This window comes from Pseudopipra pipra, chromosome 1, assembly GCF_036250125.1.
Source record: "Pseudopipra pipra isolate bDixPip1 chromosome 1, bDixPip1.hap1, whole genome shotgun sequence".
Taxonomy (NCBI): domain Eukaryota; kingdom Metazoa; phylum Chordata; class Aves; order Passeriformes; family Pipridae; genus Pseudopipra; species Pseudopipra pipra.
This window is the reverse complement of record NC_087549.1, coordinates 896,339-916,255: the sequence shown is the minus strand read 5'-3', so window position 1 is coordinate 916,255 and position 19,917 is coordinate 896,339. Positions and strand designations below refer to the sequence as shown.

General features: G+C 55.6%; 1 protein-coding gene across 1 annotated transcript in view; it reads right to left on the bottom strand.

Annotated features, from left to right (window-relative positions):
- The window catches only part of LOC135405886 (maestro heat-like repeat-containing protein family member 1), a 67,782-nt gene that overhangs the window by 42,103 nt on the left and 5,762 nt on the right, over positions 1 to 19,917 (bottom strand). Inside the window, 9 exon segments of the mRNA XM_064640441.1 lie at positions 317 to 439; positions 2,170 to 2,289; positions 2,486 to 2,593; positions 7,907 to 7,959; positions 11,170 to 11,289; positions 11,292 to 11,310; positions 13,308 to 13,348; positions 17,775 to 17,919; positions 19,151 to 19,301. Coding sequence (XP_064496511.1) covers positions 317 to 439; positions 2,170 to 2,289; positions 2,486 to 2,593; positions 7,907 to 7,959; positions 11,170 to 11,289; positions 11,292 to 11,310; positions 13,308 to 13,348; positions 17,775 to 17,919; positions 19,151 to 19,301 — 880 coding nt within the window.

Sequence of the window (19,917 nt, the reverse complement as noted above, 5' to 3'; positions counted from 1 at the left end):
ATCCATCCCTGATGATCCATCCCTGAGGATCCCATCCCTGAGGATCCATCCCTGAGGATCCCATCCCTGATAATCCCATCCCTGATAATCCCATCCTTCATGGTCCATCCCTGATAATCCCATCCCTCATGATCCATCCCTGATTATCTCATCCCTGACGATCCATCCCTGATAATCCCATCCCTTATAATCCCATCCCTCAGGATCCATCCCTCAGGATCCCTTCCCTCATGATCCCAGCCCTTTTTTTCCCACCCCAACTCCCTTCCCAGGGCCAGAGGGTCCCCATCCCAGCAGGAGCCCCCTCGGATCCCACCTTGAAGATGCTGAAGAGCCCCACGGATTTCTTGAACACGTCAGACCTCACAAAATCCTCCAGCTTGGCCAAGGTCTCCTCCAGGTGATTCATGGCACAGATCCCGAAGCAGGAAGCCAGTCCCTGAGGGAAGGAGGGGGAAAAAAAACCCCATTAACAGGTTGGGATGTGGACAGACAGGCACAGCTCCCAGTGGGAAGCTGGGAATGGGGTGGGATGGGCAGGTCCTGGGCTGGGAATCCATAAAGAGTTTATCCAGGAGAGGCCCCAGATGGAGTGGGATGAGCTGGAGCAGAGCCAGGAAGAGCAGCTGAGGGGGGAGCTGGGAATGGGCAAAGGGAGAGCTGGGAATGTTCACCTGGAGAAGGGGAAGGATCCAGGGAGACCTTGGAGCCCCTTCCAGGGCCTGAAGGGGCTCCAGGAGAGCTGGAGAGGGACTGGGGCCAAGGGCTGGAGGGACAGCACCCAGGGAATGGCTTCCCAGGGTTAGGGGGGATAGTGGGAAGGGATTCCTGGCTGGGAGGGTGGGGAGGGGCTGGGATGGAATTCCCAGAGCAGCTGTGGCTGCCCCATCCCTGGGAGTGTCCCAGACCAGGTTGGATCCCCCTGGGATGGTGGGAGGTGTCCCTGCCCGTGGCAGGGGGTGGGAATGGATGATCCTTAAAATTCCTTCCCACTCGAATCGTTCCACTGGAGCCAGGCTGGGAAAACTGGGAGTATTCAGCCTGGAGAAGGGAAGGATCCAGGGAGACCTTGGAGCCCCTTCCAGGGCCTGAAGGGGCTCCAGGAGAGCTGGAGAGGGACTGGGGACAAGGGCTGGAGGGACAGCACCCAGGGAATGGCTTCCCAGGGTTAGGGGGGATAGTGGGAAGGGATTCCTGGCTGGGAGGGTGGGGAGGGGCTGGGATGGAATTCCCAGAGGAGCTGTGGCTGCCCCTGGATCCCTGGGAGTGTCCCAGGGCAGGTTGGATCCCCCTGGGATGGTGGGAGGTGTCCCTGCCCGTGGCAGGGGGTGGGATGAGGCTTTTAAAGTCCCTTCCCACCCGAATCATCCCGGAATTCCACGATTTTAGCGGGGACAGGACAAGGGATGAGGGGTTTAAACTGGAAAAAAGGGGAGATTCAGGCCAGAGAAAAGGAGTTTTTCGTGCTGAGGGTGGTGGAACACCCGGAACAGGCTGCCCAGAGAGGTGCCAAACTGGATCACGGGACACGGAATGGCCCAGTTTGGAAAATCCCCCCAAGCCCACCCAGCCCTGCCCAGGCCACCCCTGCCCATGTCCCCAAGTGCCACCTCCCCAGGGATGCTCCATCCCCCCCCAGGGATGGGGACCCAGGGCTGGGCAGCCCTTCCCAGCAGGGATTTTTCCCAATATCCCACCTGAGCACAACTTGGGGCCGTTTCCCCTCGTCCTGTCCCTGTTCCCTGGGAGCAGAGCCCGATCCCACCTGGATCCACCCTCCTGTCCCCCTGGATTCCCTCTGAGCCCCCTTTTCTCCAGGCTGAGCCCCCCCAGCTCCCTCAGGAGTTCTCCAGACCCTTCCCAGCCCCGTTCCCATCCCTGGACACGCTCCAGCCCCTCCATGATCCCTCTTTCCTTCCCAATCCCACCGGGATGGTCACCTCAGGACACCCACCCCTGCCCGTGTCCCCAAGTGCCACCTCCCCAGGGATGCTCCATCCCCCCCAGGGATGCTCCATCCCCCCCAGGGATGGGGATCCAGGGCTGGGCAGCCCCTTCCTAGCAGGGAATTTTCCCCAATATCCCAAATAATCCTCCCCCTGGAGGGAGAACCCGGCGTGGCAGGACCACCCTCCACATCCCTGGCACGCCTGGGCACCGATTCCTCACCTCCCTCTCGGCCTCCTCCTGGTACCTGGCTGTCTCCAGGAGCTCCTGGAGCTGCTTCTGCACCAGCTCCTTGCTGGCACAGGCTCCCAGGGTCGTCCCGATGCATTTATAGAGGAAATTCTGGAAAAGCAACGGGAATGGGACCCTGTGGGACCCCCTGTAGGTGCCACGAGTCGGGTCTGACCAGCGCAGGAAAAGCCTCGGGCCGACATTCCACGTCCAGCATTCCCTTCCTGGTGGTCCTCCTTCCCTCCCAACTCCATTCCCAGATGGATTTGCCACTCCCAGCCCCTCCCAGGGCCTTCCCAAGCCTCACCTTTTCCAGGTGGGAGCCGTTGTAGCTGCTCAGCTGGCGGCACATCTCGGTCACCAAGGGGCAGCTCCAGGCGTTGTCCGGCACGGCCGCCAGGCTGTCCTGCAGGAACTGCATCCCAAAAACCCTCAGCATCCCAAAAAAACCCAGCTCCCAGCACCACAGACTCCCACTGCCCCAGGGAAAGCTCCTGGACCTTGGGATTCTCACCCTGGATGTCTTGGAAAGCTCCTGGGCCTTTGGATTCTCACCCTGGATCCCCATGGAAAACTCTGGACCTTTGGATTCTCACCCTGGATGTCTCATGGAAAACTCCTGGACCTTTGGATTCTCACTCTGGATGTCTCATGGAAAACTCCTGTACCTTTGGAATCTCACCCTGGATGTCTTGGAGAACTCCTGGACCTTTGGATTCTCACCCTGGATGTCTTGGAAAGCTCCTGGACCTTTGGATTCTCACCCTGGATCCTCATGGAAAACTCCTGGACCTTTGGATTCTCACCCTGGATGTCTTGGAAAACTCCTGGACCTTTGGATTCTCACCCTGGATGTCTTGGAAAGCTCCTGGACCTTTGGATTCTCACCCTGGATGTCTCATGGAAAACTCCTGGACCTTTGGATTCTCACCCTGGATCCCTTGGAAAGCTCCTGGACCTTTGGATTCTCACCCTGGATGTCTCATGGAAAACTCCTGGACCTTTGGATTCTCACCCTGGATGTCTTGGAAAGCCTCTGGACCTTTGGATTCTCACCCTGGATGTCTCATGGAAAACTCCTGGACCTTTGGATTCTCACCCTGGATGTCTCATGGAAAACTCCTGGATCTTTGGATTCTCACCCTGGATGTCTTGGAAAGCTCCTGGACCTTTGGATTCTCACCTGGATGTCTCTTGGAAAGCTCCTGGACCTTTGGATTCTCACCCTGGATTCCTTGGAAAGCTCCTGGACCTTTGGATTCTCACCCTGGATGTCTCATGGAAAACTCCTGGACCTTTGGATTCTCACACTGGATCCCTTGGAAAGCTCCTGGACCTTTGGATTCTCACACTGGATCCTCATGGAAAACTCCTGGACCTTGGGATTCTCACCCTGGATTCCTTGGAAAGCGCCTGGACCTTTGGATTCTCACCCTGGATGTCTCATGGAAAACTCCTGGACCTTTGGATTCTCACCCTGGATGTCTTGGAAAGCTCCTGGACCTTTGGATTCTCACCCTGGATCCCTTGGAAAACTCCTGGACCTTTGGATTCTCACCCTGGATGTCTCATGGAAAACTCCTGGACCTTGGGATTCTCACCCTGGATTCCTTGGAAAGCTCCTGGACCTTGGGATTCACACCCTGGATGTCTTGGAAAACTCCTGGACCTTTGGATTCTCACCCTGGATGTCTTGGAAAACTCCTGGACCTTTGGATTCTCACCCTGGATCCCTTGGAAAGCCTCTGGACCTTTGGATTCTCACCCTGGATGTCTCATGGAAAACTCCTGGACCTTTGGATTCTCACCCTGGATGTCTCTGGGAAAACTCCTGGACCTTTGGATTCTCACCCTGGATTCCTTGGAAAGCTCCTGAACCTTTGGATTCCCACCCTGGATTCCTTGGAAAGCTCCTGGACCTTTGGATTCTCACCCTGGATCCCTTGGAAAGGTCCTGGACCTTTGGATTCTCACCAGGAATCCCTTGGAAAGCTCCTGGACCTTTGGATTCTCACCCTGGATGTCTCATGGAAAACTCCTGGACCTTTGGATTCTCACCCTGGATGTCTTGGAAAACTCCTGGACCTTTGGATTCTCACCCTGGATGTCTTGGAAAGCTCCTGGACCTTTGGATTCTCACCCTGGATCCCCATGGAAAACTCCTGGACCTTTGGATTCTCACCCTGGATGTCTCATGGAAAACTCCTGGACCTTTGGATTCTCACTCTGGATGTCTTGGAAAGCACCTGGACCTTTGGATTCTCACCCTGGATGTCTCATGGAAAACTCCTGGACCTTTGGATTCTCACCCTGGATGTCTCATGGAAAGCTCCTGGACCTTTGGATTCTCACCCTGGATGTCTCATGGAAAACTCCTGGACCTTTGGATTCTCACCTTGGATGTCTTGGAAAACTCCTGGATCTTTGGATTCTCACCCTGGATGTCTTGGAAAACTCCAGGACCTTTGGATTCTCATCCTGGATGTCTTGGAAAGCTCCTGGACCTTTGGATTCTCACCCTGGATTCCTTGGAAAGCTCCTGGACCTTTGGATTCTCACTCTGGATCCCCATGGAAAACTCCTGGACCTTTGGATTCTCACCCTGGATGTCTTGGAAAGCTCCTGGACCTTTGGATTCTCACCCTGGATCCCTTGGAAAGCTCCTGGACCTTTGGATTCTCACCCTGGATTCCATGGAAAACTCCTGGACCTTTGGATTCTCACCCTGGATTCCATGGAAAACTCCTGGATCTTTGGATTCTCACCCTGGATGTCTCATGGAAAACTCCTGGACCTTTGGATTCTCACCCTGGATTCCATGGAAAACTCCTGGACCTTTGGATTCTCACTCTGGATGTCTCATGGAAAACTCCTGGACCTTTGGATTCTCACCCTGGATTCCTGGGAAAGCTGTTGGACCTTTGGATTCTCACCTTGGATGTCTCATGGAAAACTCCTGGACCTTTGGATTCTCACCCTGGATGTCTCATGGAAAGCTCCTGGACCTTTGGATTCTCACCCTGGATCCCTTGGAAAGCTCCTGGACCTTTGGATTCTCACCCTGGATGTCTCATGGAAAGCTCCTGGACCTTTGGATTCTCACCCTGGATGTCTTGGAGAACTCCTGGACCTTTGGATTCTCACCCTGGATCCTCATGGAAAACTCCTGGACCTTTGGATTCTCACCCTGGATTCCATGGAAAACTCCTGGATCTTTGGATTCTCACCCTGGATGTCTCATGGAAAACTCCTGGACCTTTGGATTCTCACCCTGGATGTCTTGGAAAGCTCCTGGACCTTTGGATTCTCACCCTGGATTCCTTGGAAAACTCCTGGACCTTTGGATTCTCACCCTGGATGTCTTGGAAAGCTCCTGGACCTTTGGATTCTCACCCTGGATGTCTTGGAAAATTCCTGGACCTTTGGATTCTCACCCTGGATGTCTCTGGGAAAACTCCTGGACCTTGGGATTCTCACCCTGGATCCCTTGGAAAGCTCCTGGACCTTTGGATTCTCACCCTGGATTCCTTGGAAAACTCCTGGACCTTTGGATTCTCACCCTGGATGTCTTGGAAAGCTCCTGGACCTTTGGATTCTCACCCTGGATGTCTCTGGGAAAACTCATGGACCTTTGGATTCTCACCCTGGATGTCTTGGAAAGCTCCTGGACCTTTGGATTCTCACCCTGGATCCCCATGGAAAACTCCTGGACCTTTGGATTCTCACCCTGGATGTCTTGGAAAGCTCCTGGACCTTTGGATTCTCACCCTGGATGTCTCTTGGAAAACTCCAGGACCTTTGGATTCTCACCCTGGATCCCTTGGAAAGCTGCTGGACCTTTGGATTCTCACCCTGGATCCCCATGGAAAACTCCTGGACCTTTGGATTCTCACCCTGGATGTCTTGGAAAACTCCAGGACCTTTGGATTCTCATCCTGGATGTCTTGGAAAGCTCCTGGACCTTTGGATTCTCACCCTGGATCCCCATGGAAAACTCCTGGACCTTTGGATTCTCACCCTGGATGTCTCATGGAAAACTCCTGGACCTTTGGATTCTCACATTGGATCCCTTGGAAAGCTCCTGGACCTTTGGATTCTCACATTGGATCCCTTGGAAAGCTCCTGGACCTTTGGATTCTCACCCTGGATGTCTCATGGAAAACTCCTGGACCTTTGGATTCTCACCTTGGATGTCTTGGAAAACTCCTGGATCTTTGGATTCTCACCCTGGATGTCTTGGAAAACTCCAGGACCTTTGGATTCTCATCCTGGATGTCTTGGAAAGCTCCTGGACCTTTGGATTCTCACCCTGGATTCCTTGGAAAGCTCCTGGACCTTTGGATTCTCACTCTGGATCCCCATGGAAAACTCCTGGACCTTTGGATTCTCACCCTGGATGTCTTGGAAAGCTCCTGGACCTTTGGATTCTCACCCTGGATCCCTTGGAAAGCTCCTGGACCTTTGGATTCTCACCCTGGATTCCATGGAAAACTCCTGGACCTTTGGATTCTCACCCTGGATTCCATGGAAAACTCCTGGATCTTTGGATTCTCACCCTGGATGTCTCATGGAAAACTCCTGGACCTTTGGATTCTCACCCTGGATTCCATGGAAAACTCCTGGACCTTTGGATTCTCACTCTGGATGTCTCATGGAAAACTCCTGGACCTTTGGATTCTCACCCTGGATTCCTGGGAAAGCTGTTGGACCTTTGGATTCTCACCTTGGATGTCTCATGGAAAACTCCTGGACCTTTGGATTCTCACCCTGGATGTCTCATGGAAAGCTCCTGGACCTTTGGATTCTCACCCTGGATCCCTTGGAAAGCTCCTGGACCTTTGGATTCTCACCCTGGATGTCTCATGGAAAGCTCCTGGACCTTTGGATTCTCACCCTGGATGTCTTGGAGAACTCCTGGACCTTTGGATTCTCACCCTGGATCCTCATGGAAAACTCCTGGACCTTTGGATTCTCACCCTGGATTCCATGGAAAACTCCTGGATCTTTGGATTCTCACCCTGGATGTCTCATGGAAAACTCCTGGACCTTTGGATTCTCACCCTGGATGTCTTGGAAAGCTCCTGGACCTTTGGATTCTCACCTGGATCCCTTGGAAAACTCCTGGACCTTTGGATTCTCACCCTGGATGTCTTGGAAAACTCCTGGGCCTTTGGATTCTCACCCTGGATCCCTTGGAAAGCTGCTGGACCTTTGGATTCTCACCCTGGATGTCTCTGGGAAAGCTCTTGGACCTTTGGATTCTCACCCTGGATGTCTCATGGAAAACTCCTGGACCTTTGGATTCTCACCCTGGATCCCTTGGAAAGCTCCTGGACCTTTGGATTCTCACCTGGATGTCTCATGGAAAACTCCTGGACCTTTGGATTCTCACCCTGGATGTCTTGGAAAACTCCTGGACCTTTGGATTCTCACCCTGGATCCCTTGGAAAGCTCCTGGACCTTTGGATTCTCACCCTGGATGTCTCATGGAAAACTCCTGGACCTTTGGATTCTCACCCTGGATGTCCCATGGAAAACTCCTGGACCTTTGGATTCTCTCCCCAGTTAAGCAGGAGAAGCTCCTGGGATTCCTGGTTTTAACTTTCCCAGCTGGAATTGCACATCCCACCCCATGCTGACCCAAATCTCCTTTTTCCAGAGGCCAAAATCCAGGGAAAACCTGTCCCCCCTGCCCTCCCCCAGCCCTCCCAGCACAGGGACCCCTCACCTGCAGCAGCTTCTCCTCCCATTCCTGCTGGGACAGGGACTTCTCCGTGTTCTCTAGGAGAGAGCACAGTGGGATACTGGTTAAACTGGTCAGCCAGAGCCAGGCTGGGAAAGCTGGGAATGTTCACCTGGAGAAGGGGAAGGATCCAGGGAGACCTTGGAGCCCCTTCCAGGGCCTGAAGGGGCTCCAGGAGAGCTGGAGAGGGACTGGGGCCAAGGGCTGGAGGGACAGCACCCAGGGAATGGCTTCCCAGGGTTAGGGGGGATAGTGGGAAGGGATTCCTGGCTGGGAGGGTGGGGAGGGGCTGGGATGGAATTCCCAGAGGAGCTGTGGCTGCCCCATCCCTGGGAGTGTCCCAGGGCAGGTTGGATCCCCCTGGGATGGTGGGAGGTGTCCCTGCCCGTGGCAGGGGGTGGGAATGGATTTCATTCCTGCAATCCCACCCCAACTCCTGCAATCCCACCCCAACTCCTGCAATCCCACCCCAACTCCTGCAATCCCAAACTCCTGCAATCCCAAACTCCTGCAATCCCAAACTCCTGCAATCCAAACTCCTGCAATCCCACCTCAACTCCTGCAATCCCACCCCAATTCCTGCAGCTCAGCCAACGGGACTTAAGGAAGGAGGAGGAAATGGAGGAATATTCCCTATGAAAACAGGGAAAGGCTCCTCAGGGAGCTTCAAACCACCGAGGACCACCAGGATACGGGGAGTTCTCCTCGTTATTCTTGGACACTTCCAAGAATTTGGGCAGGTCGAGTGGAGCTGGGTCAGGAATTGGCTGACTATGTGGTTCTGTGACTGTGACTCTGTGATTCTGTGATTCTGTGACTGTGATTCTCTGATTCTGTGATTCTCTGATTCTGTGATTCTCTGATTCTCTGATTCTATGACTGTGATTCTGTGATTCTGTGATTCTGTGACTCTGTGATTCTGATTCTCTGATTCTCTGACTGTGATTCTGTGACTCTGTGATTCTCTGATTCTGTAATTCTCTGATTCTCTGATTCTCTGATTCTGTGATTCTGTGATTTTCTGATTCTGTGACTCTGATTCTGTGATTCTCTGATTCTGTGATTCTCTGATTCTGTGATTCTCTGATTCTGTGATTCTCTGATTCTGTGATTCTCTGATTCTGTCATTCTCTGATTCTGTCATTCTCTGATTCTGTCATTCTCTGATTCTGTCATTCTCTGATTCTGTCATTCTCTGATTCTGTCATTCTCTGATTCTGTCATTCTCTGATTCTGTCATTCTCTGATTCTGTCATTCTATGATTCTGTGATTCTGTGATTCTGTGATTCTCTGATTCTCTGATTCTCTGATTCTATGACTGTGATTCTGTCATTCTGTGATTCTATGATTGTGAGTCTGTGAGTCTGTGAGTCTGTGAGTCTGTGAGTCTGTGAGTCTGTGAGTCTGTGAGTCTGATTCTGTGATTCTCTGATTCTATGACTGTGATTCTCTGACTGTGATTCTGTGATTCTGTGATTCTCTGACTCTCTGAGTCTCTGAGTCTCTGAGTCTCTGATTCTATCACTGTGATTCTCTGATTCTGTGATTCTCTGACTGTGATTCTGTGATTCTGTGATTCTCTGATTCTGTGATTCTCTGATTCTGTGACTCTCTGATTCTCTGACTCTCTGATTCTCTGACTCTCTGATTCTCTGACTCTCTGATTCTCTGACTCTCTGATTCTCTGACTCTCTGATTCTCTGACTCTCTGATTCTCTGACTCTCTGATTCTCTGACTCTCTGATTCTCTGACTCTCTGATTCTCTGACTCTCTGATTCTCTGACTCTCTGATTCTCTGACTCTCTGATTCTCTGACTCTCTGATTCTCTGACTCTCTGATTCTCTGACTCTCTGATTCTCTGACTCTCTGACTCTCTGATTCTCTGACTCTCTGATTCTCTGATTCTGTGATTTTCTGATTCTCTGATTCTGTGATTCTGTGATTCTCTGACTCTCTGACTCTGTGATTTTGTGATTCTCTGACTCTCTGATTCTGTGATTTTGTGATTCTCTGACTCTCTGACTCTCTGACTCTCTGACTCTGTGATTCTGTGATTCTCTGATTCTGTGATTTTGTGATTCTCTGACTCTCTGACTCTCTGACTCTGACTCTCTGACTCTCTGACTCTGATTCTCTGACTCTCTGATTCTCTGACTCTCTGATTCTGTGAATCTGTGATTCTGTGAATCTGTGATTCTGTGATTCTGTGAATCTGTGATTCTGTGATTCTGTGATTCTATGACTGTGATTCTGTAATTCTATGACTGTGATTCTGTGATTCTGTGATTCTCTGACTGTGATTCTCTGATTCTCTGATTCTGTGATTCTCTGACTGTGATTCTGTGAATCTGTGATTCTGTGATTCTGTGATTCTATGACTTTGATTCTGTAATTCTATGACTGTGATTCTGTGATTCTGTGATTCTCTGACTGTGATTCTGTGATTCTGTGATTCTCTGACTGTGATTCTCTGATTCTCTGATTCTGTGATTCTCTGACTCTCTGACTCTCTGATTCTCTGATTCTCTGATTCTCTGACTGACTCTCTGACTCTCTGATTCTGTGATTCTCTGACTCTCTGACTGTCTAATTCTCTGACTCTCTGATTCTCTGATTCTCTGACTCTCTGATTCTCTGACTCTCTGATTCTCTGATTTTATGACTGATTCTGTGAGTCTATGATTCTCTCTGTGATTCTGTGATTCTCTGATTCTGTGACTGTGAGTCTGTGAGTCTGTGATTCTCTGAGTCTGTGATTCTCTGATTCTGTGATTCTCTGACTCTCTGACTCTCTGATTCTCTGACTGTCTGATTCTCTGATTCTCTGACTCTCTGATTCTCTGATTCTATGACTGTGATTCTCTGATTCTGTGATTTTATGACTGATTCTGTGAGTCTATGATTCTCTGACTGTGATTCTGTGATTCTCTGACTCTGTGATTCTCTGACTCTGTGATTCTCTGACTGTGATTCTCTGACTCTGTGATTCTCTGACTCTGTGATTCTCTGACTCTGTGATTCTCTGACTCTGTGATTCTCTGACTCTGTGATTCTCTGACTCTGTGATTCTCTGACTCTGTGATTCTCTGACTCTCTGACTCTCTGACTCTCTGACTCTGTGATTCTGTGATTTTGTGATTCTCTGACTCTGTGATTCTCTGATTCTCTGATTCTGTGATTTTGTGACTCTCTGCCTCTCTGATTTTTGAGCAGGTGACCCCAGGAGAAGCCCCTCCCTCCCTTACCTTCCAGGTGCTCCACCAGGAGGGGGATGCTCTTGTCCCAGAGCTGCTCCAGGGCGGGGTGGACGCTGCAGCGCAGGACGTGCAGCAGGCGCAGGGCGGCCGCGCCCCGGCCGTCCCCACGTAGGGCTGGGAGGAGACCACCTGGAAAAGGGGACGTGGGACAAGGGGTCAGGGCTGGGAAAGGCACATCCAGGTCAGTCTGAAAATATGGGACAAAACACAGGAGTGGAAGTCGTGGAATCATCAGATGGTTTGGGTTGGGAGGGAGCGCAAAGAGCGTCTGCTCCCGTCGGCTCGTGGGCAGGGACACCTTTCCCTAGCCCAGGTTGCTCCAAAGCCCCTTCCAAGGACACTTCCAGGGATGCCCCAGGGAATATCAGAGTGGTTTGGGTTGGAGAAGACTTTAAGGATCACCTGGTTCCAACCAGGGACACTCTCCCCTATCCCAGGCTGATCCAACCTGCCCTTGGACACTCCCAGGGATGCCCCAGGGAATATCAGAGTGGTTTGGGTCAGAAGGGATTTTAAGGATCACCTGGTTCCAACCAGGGACACCTCCCACCATCCCAGGGTGATCCAACCTGGCCTTGGACACTCCCAGGGATGCCCCATGGAATATCAGAGTGGTTTGGGTCAGAGAGGACTTTAAGGATCACCTGGTTCCAACCAGGGACACCTCCCACCATCCTGGGCTGATCCAACCTGCCCTTGGACACCTCCCACCATCCCAGGCTGATCCAACCTGGCCTTGGACACTCCCAGGGATGCCCCATGGAATATCAGAGTGGTTTGGGTCAGAGAGGACTTTAAGGATCACCTGGTTCCAACCAGGGACACCTCCCACCATCCCAGGCTGATCCAACCTGCCCTTGGACACCTCCCACCATCCCAGGCTGATCCAACCTGCCCTTGGACACCTCCCACCATCCCAGGCTGATCCAACCTGGCCTTGGACACTCCCAGGGATGCCCCAGGGAATATCAGAGTGGTTTGGGTTGGAGGGGATTTTAAGGATCACCTGGTTTAAATCAGGGACACCTCCCACCATCCCAGGCTGATCCAACCTGGCCTTGGACACCTCCCACCATCCCAGGCTGATCCAACCTGGCCTTGGACACTCCCAGGGATGCCCCATGGAATATCAGAGTGGTTTGGGTCAGAGGGGATTTTAAGGATCACCTGATTCCAACCAGGGACACCTCCCACCATCCCAGGCTGATCCAACCTGCCCTTGGACACTCCCAGGGATGTCCCATGGAATATCAGAGTGGTTTGGGTCAGAGGGGATTTTAAGGATCACCTGATTCCAACCAGGGACACCTCCCACCATCCTGGGTTGATCCAACCTGCCCTTGGACACCTCCTACCATCCCAGGCTGATCCAACCTGACCTTGGACACTCCCAGGGATGCCCCAAGGAATATCAGAGTGGTTTGGGTTGGAGGGGATTTTAAGGATCACCTGGTTCCAACACCCTGGACAGGGACACCTCCCACCATCCCAGGCTGATCCAACCTGGCCTTGGACACTTCCAGGGTTGCCCCATGGAAGCACAGAGTGGTTTGGGTTGGAGGGGATTTTAAGGATCACCTGATTCCAACCAGGGACACCTCCCACCATCCCAGGCTGATCCAACCTGGCCTTGGACACCTCCCACCATCCCAGGCTGCTCCAACCTGGCCTTGGACACCTCCCACCATCCCAGGCTGCTCCAACCTGGCCTTGGACACTCCCAGGGATGCCCCAGGGAATATCAGAGTGGTTTGGGTTGGAGGGGATTTTAAGGATCATCTGATTCCAACCCCCTGCCGTGGACAGGGACACCTCCCACCATCCCAGGCTGATCCAACCTGGCCTTGGACACTCCCAGGGATGCCCCATGGAATATCAGAGTGGTTTGGGTGGGAGGGGATTTTAAGGATCACCTGGTTCCAACCAGGGACACCTCCCACCATCCCAGGCTGCTCCAACCTGCCCTTGGACACTCCCAGGGCTGGGGCAGCCACAGCTCCTCTGGGCAACCTGGGCCAGATTCCTGGGGGGGGTTTTGCCTCTCCTGATCCGTCTGGGAAAGCTGAGGGAGGCACCAACATCCAGGGAAAGGCAGGGAAAAACAAACATCCCTGCAGGCCACTCACCAGGAGCCTCGTGGTCAGAGCGTGGGGAGAGGGAAGGTTGGCTACGAGAAGAAGGGAAGAGAGCATGAGATCATCCCCCATGGGGTGGGATGGCCCCAATCCCTCCTGTGTCCCCCATAGGATCATCCCCCATGGGATGGGATGGCCCCAATCCCTCCTGTATCCCCATAGGATCATCCCCCAAGGGGTGGGATGGCCCCAATCCCTCCTGTGTCCCCCATAGGATCATCCCCTATGGGATGGGATGGCCCCAATCCCACCTGTGTCCCTCATGGGATGGCCCCAATCCCTCCTGTGTCCCCATAGGATCATCCCCCATGGGATGGGATGGCCCCAATCCCACCTGTGTCCCCATAGGATCATTCTCTATGGGATGGGATGGCCCCAGTCCCTCCTGTCTCCCCCATAGGATCATCCTCCATGGGATGGGATGGCCCCAATCCCACCTGTGTCCCTCATGGGATGGCCCCAATCCCTCCTGTGTCCCCATAGGATCATCCCCCATGGGATGGGATGGCCCCAATCCCACCTGTGTCCCCATAGGATCATTCTCTATGGGATGGGATGGCCCCAATCCCTCCTGTGTCCCCCCTGGGATGGCCCCAATCCCTCCTGTGTCTCTCATAGGATCATCCCCCATGGGATGGGATGGCCCCAATCCCTCCTGTGTCCCCATAGGATTATCCCCCATGGGATGGGATGGCCCCAATCCCTCCTGTGTCCCCATAGGATTATCCCCCATGGGATGGGATGGCCCCAATCCCACCTGTGTCCCCACAGGATCATCCCCCATGGGATGGGATGGCCCCAGTCCCTCCTGTATCCCCCATGGGATGGGATGGCCCCAATCCCTCCTGTGTCCCCCATAGGATGGCCCCAATCCCTCCTGTGTCCCCCCTGGGATGGTCCCAATCCCTCCTGTGTCCCCATAGGATCATCCCCCATGGGATGGCCCCAATCCCTCCTGTGTCCCCATAGGATCATCCCCCATAGGATGGGATGGCCCCAATCCCTCCTGTGTCCCCATAGGATCATTCTCTATGGGGTGGCCCCAATCCCTCCTGTGTCTCTCATAGGATCATCCCCTATGGGATGGGATGGCCCCAATCCCTCCTGTGTCCCCATAGGATCCTCCCCCATGGGATGGGATGGCCCCAATCCCACCTGTGTCCCCATAGGATCATCCCCCATGGGATGGGATGGCCCCAATCCCTCCTGTGTCCCCATAGGATCCTCCCCCCTGGGATGGGATGGCCCCAATCCCTCCTGTGTCTCCCATAGGATCATCCCCCATGGGATGGGATGGCCCCAATCCCTCCTGAGTTTCCCATGGGATGGCTCCAATCCCTCCTGTGTCCCCATAGGATCATCCCCCATGGGATGGGATGTCCCCAGTCCCTCCTGAGTTTCCCATGGGATGGCCCCAATCCCTCCTGTGTCCCCCATGGGATGGCTCCAATCCCTCCTGTCTCCCCCACAGGATCATCCCCCATGGGATGGGATGGCCCCAATCCCTCCTGTGTCCCCTTCAGGATCATCCCCCATGGGATGGGATGGCCCCAATCCCTCCTGTGTCCCCATAGGATCATCCCCCATGGGGTGGGATGGCCCCAATCCCTCCTGTGTCCCCCACAGGATCATCCCCCATGGGATGGGATGGCCCCAATCCCTCCTGTGTCCCCCATATGATCATCCCCCATGGGATGGGATGGCCCCAATCCCTCCTGTGTCCCCCATAGGATCATCCCCCATGGGATGGCCCCAATCCCTCTTGTCTCCCCACAGGATCATCCCCCATGGGATGGGATGGCCCCAATCCCTCCTGAGTTTCCCATGGGATGGCCCCAATCCCTCCTGTGTCCCCCCTGGGATGGCCCCAATCCCTCCTGTGTTCCACCATAGGATCATCCCCCACGGGATGGGATGGCCCCAATCCCTCCTGTGTCCCCATAGGATCATCCCCCCTGGGATGGGATGGCCCCAATCCCTCCTGTGTCCCCCACAGGATCATCCCCCATGGGATGGCCCCAATCCCACCTCCATGTCCCCCATAGGATCATCCCCCATGGGATGGGATGGCCCCAATCCCTCCTGTGTCCCCCACAGGATCATCCCCCATGGGATGGGATGGTCCCAATCCCTCCTGTGTCCCCACAGGATCATCCCCCCTGTGATGGCCCCAATCCCTCCTGTGTCCCCCATAGGATCATCCCCCCTGGGATGGGATGGCCCCAATCCCTCCTGAGTTTCCCATGGGATGGCCCCAATCCCTCCTGTGCCCCCATGGGATGGGATGGCCCCAATCCCTCCTGTGTCCCCCACAGGATCATCCCCCATGGGATGGCCCCAATCCCACCTCCATGTCCCCCATAGGATCATCCCCCATGGGATGGGATGGCCCCAGTCCCTCCTGTGTCCCCCCTGGGATGGCCCCAATCCCTCCTGTGTCCCCCACAGGATGGCCCCAGTCCCTCCTGTGTCCCCCACAGGATGGCCCCAGTCCCTCCTGTGTCCCCCATAGGATCATCCCCCATGGGGTGGGATGGCCCCAATCCCACCTGTGTCCCCATAGGATCATCCCCCATGGGATGGGATGGCCCCAGTCCCTCCTGTGTCCCCATAGGATCATCCCCCATGGGATGGCCCCAATCCCTCCTGTGTCCCCATAGGATCATTCTCTATGGGATGGGATGGCCCCAATCCCTCCTGTGTCCCCATAGGATCATCCCCCATGGGATGGGATGGCCCCAATCCCTCCTGTGTCCCCACAGAATCCTCCCCCCTGGGATGGCCCCAATCCCTCCTGTGTCCCCACAGGATCACCCCCCTGGGATGGCCCCAATCCCTCCTGTGTCCCCATAGGATCATCCCCCATGGGATGGGATGGCCCCAATCCCTCCTGAGTTTCCCCTGGGATGGCCCCAATCCCTCCTGTGTCCCCCACAGGATCACCCCCCTGGGATGGCCCCAATCCCTCCTGTGTCCCCACAGGATCACCCCCCTGGGATGGCCCCAATCCCACCTGTGTCCCCCCAGGATCCTCCCCCCTGGGATGGCCCCAATCCCTCCTGTGTCCCCATAGGATCATCCCCCATAGGATGACCCCAATCCCACCTCAGTGTCCCCCATGGGATGGGATGGCCCCAATCCCTCCTGTGTTCCCATAGGATCATCCCCCATGGGATGGGATGGCCCCAATCCCTCCTGAGTTTCCCCTGGGATGGCCCAAATCCCTCCTGTGTCCCCACAGGATCCTCCCCCCTGGGATGGCCCCAATCCCTCCTGTGTCCCCACAGGATTATCTCGCATGGGATGGCCCCAATCCCTCCTGTGTCCCCCATAGGATCATCCCTCATGGGATGGCCCCAATCCCTCCTGTGTCCCCCATAGGATCATCCCCCATGGGGTGGGATGGCCCCAATCCCTCCTGTGTCCCCCATAGGATCATCCCCCATGGGGTGGGATGGCCCCAATCCCTCCTGTGTCCCCATAGGATCATTCTCTATGGGGTGGCCCCAATCCCTCCTGAGTTTCCCATGGGATGGCCCCAATCCCTCCTGTGTCTCTCATAGGATCATCCCCTATGGGATGGGATGGCCCCAATCCCTCCTGTGTCCCCATAGGATCCTCCCCCATGGGATGGGATGGCCCCAATCCCACCTGTGTCCCCATAGGATCATCCCCCATGGGATGGGATGGCCCCAATCCCACCTGTGTCCCCATAGGATCCTCCCCCCTGGGATGGGATGGCCCCAATCCCTCCTGTGTCCCCCATGGGATGGGATGGCCCCAATCCCTCCTGTGTCCCCCACAGGATCATCCCCCATGGGATGGCCCCAATCCCACCTCCATGTCCCCCATAGGATCATCCCCCATGGGATGGGATGGCCCCAGTCCCTCCTGTGTTCCCCATAGGATCATCCCCCATGGGGTGGGATGGCCCCAATCCCTCCTGTGCCCCCCATAGGATCATCCCCCATGGGGTGGGATGGCCCCAATCCCTCCTGTCTCCCCCATGGGGTGGGATGGCCCCAATCCCTCCTGTGTCCCCACAGGATCATCCCCCATGGGGTGGGATGGCCCCAATCCCTCCTGTGTCCCCATAGGATCATCCCCCCTGGGATGGGATGGCCCCAATCCCTCCTGAGTTTCCCATGGGATGGCCCCAATCCCTCCTGTGTCCCCATAGGATCATCCTCCATGGGATGGCCCCAATCCCACCTGTGTCCCCCATGGGATGGCCCCAATCCCTCCTGTGTCCCCACAGGATCATCCCCCATGGGGTGGGATGGCCCCAATCCCTCCTGTGTCCCCACAGGATCCTCCCCCTGGGATCGCTCCAATCCCTCCTGTGTCCCCCCAGGATCCTCCCCCCTGGGATGGCCCCAATCCCTCCTGTGTCCCCACAGGATCCTCCCCCCTGGGATGGCCCCAATCCCACCCCCCTCTCCCGATCCCCGGCGGCACCGTTGAGGTCGTAGCGGATCCGGGCCCCGTCCTCTCCCTCCTCCTGCCTCTTCAGGGCCAGGAACGTGAGGCTCTTGCACAGCGGGGTCAGGGCGTTGGTGAAGGGGGTGGGGGTGACAAATTCCAGCAGGAAGGGCCACAGCACCTGTGGGAAGAGGGAAGGGGGTTGTGGTGGGCACGGGATGGGGACCCGGAGCGCGGGAGAGGGGATCGGAGGGTCCTGGAATGGTTTGGGGTGAAGGGACCTTTGGGATCGTCCATTCCCACCCCCTTTCCATGGGCTGGGACACCTCCCACCATCCCAGGGGGATCCAACCTGCCCTGGGACACTCCCAGGGATGGGGAAGCCACAGCTCCTCTGGGAATTCCATCCCGGCCCCTCCCCACCCTCCCAGCCAGGAATTCCTTCCCAATATCCCGTGGAAATCTCCCTTTTTGCAGTTTAACGCCATTCCTGTGACCAGGAACATCCCAAGGAAGGACCAAGTGTGAGCTCAGAGGGTGGAAAAGGATTCCCAGGCCTGGCCTAACCCCTGATTCCAGTATCCCCAATTTCCAGGGGGATATTCCTCCATTCCCTCCTCCTTCCTTAAGTCCCGCTGGCTGAGCTGCAGGAATTGGGGTGGGATTGCAGGAGTTGGGGTGGGATTGCAGGAATTGGAGTGGGATTGCAGGAATTTGGGATTGCAGGAACTGGGGTGGGATTGCAGGAGTTGGGGTGGGATTGCAGGAATTCAGGTGGGATTCCAGGAACTGGGGTGGGATTCCAGGAATTGGGGTGGGATTGCAGGAGTTGGGGTGGGATTGCAGGAGTTTGGGATTGCAGGAATTGGGGTGGGATTGCAGGAATTGGGGTGGGATTGCAGGAGTTGGGGTGGGATTGCAGGAGTGACATCCATTCCCATGGGCAGGGACACCTCCCACCATCCCAGGGTGATCCATCCTTCCCTTGGACACTCCCAGGGATGGGGCAGCCACAGCTCCTCTGGGAATTCCATCCCAGCCCCTCCCCACCCTCCCAGCCAGGAATCCCTTCCCACTATCCCCCCTAACCCTGGGAAGCCATTCCCTGGGTGCTGTCCCTCCAGCCCTTGTCCCCCAGTCCCTCTCCAGCTCTCCTGGAGCCCCTTCAGGCCCTGGAAGGGGCTCCAAGGTCTCCCTGGATCCTTCCCCTTCTCCAGGGGAACATTCCCAGCTCTCCCAGCCTGGCTCCAGAGCAGAGGGGGCTCCAGCCTGGGAGCAGCTCCGTGTCCCCTCCAGCCCCAGCACCTCGGGAAGCAGGTGAGGGGGATCCCAGGAGGAGGAAGAGCTTCCCAAATCCAGCTCCCAGAGGGCTGGGAGCGGTGTCACCCCGTCCCACGTGCACAGGGACTCACGTGGCTCATCCTGTCCACGGTGGTGCTGAGCAGGAACAGGGTGTTGACGCTGATGCTCCTCACACTGTCGCTCGTCAGCTCCTCGGGGTCCTGGGGGCCTTTTTGGGGGGCTGGAAGGGAACCCAAAACCCAAATCCCTTGGTTTTGGGATCTGCCCACAGAGATCCACAGAGCAGCGAAGGGGTAACGGGAAGGGCCCGGGGGTGGGATGGGGTGTGCCCCCAAAAGGGGGTCACCACCCCGGTGGGGTGAGGGGTGTGGGGTGGGCAGGAGGTTTGGGGTCAGCAGGAGGTTTGGGGTCAGCAGGGAGGTCCCCCAGGCCTGGCTGGGGTGGAGGGGAGGTGTTTGGGGTGCAGGGAGATGCAGGGGTCCTTGTGGTGTTTCTGCTGGGCCAGGGGGAAAAGGGGGGGGGAAAAAGGGGGGAAAAGGGGTGGGAAAAAGGAGGGGGAAAAAGGAGGGAAAAAAGGGTGGGGAGAAAAAGGGAGGGGGAAAAAGGAGGGGGAAAAAGGAGGGGGAAAAAGGGTGGGAAAAAGGGGGGGGAAAAAAGGGAGGGGAAAAAAGGCAGGAAAAAAGGGTGGGGGAAAAAGGGGGGGGGAAAGGAGGGAGGAAAAAAGGGGGGGAAAAGGGTGGGGGGAAAAAGGGAGGGGAAAAAGGGAGGGGGAAAAAGGGAGGGGGAAAAAGGGAGGGGAAAAGGGGTGGGAAAAAGGGGTGGGGGAAAAAGGGTGGGGGAAAAAGGGAGGGGGAAAAAGGGAGGGGGAAAAAGGGAA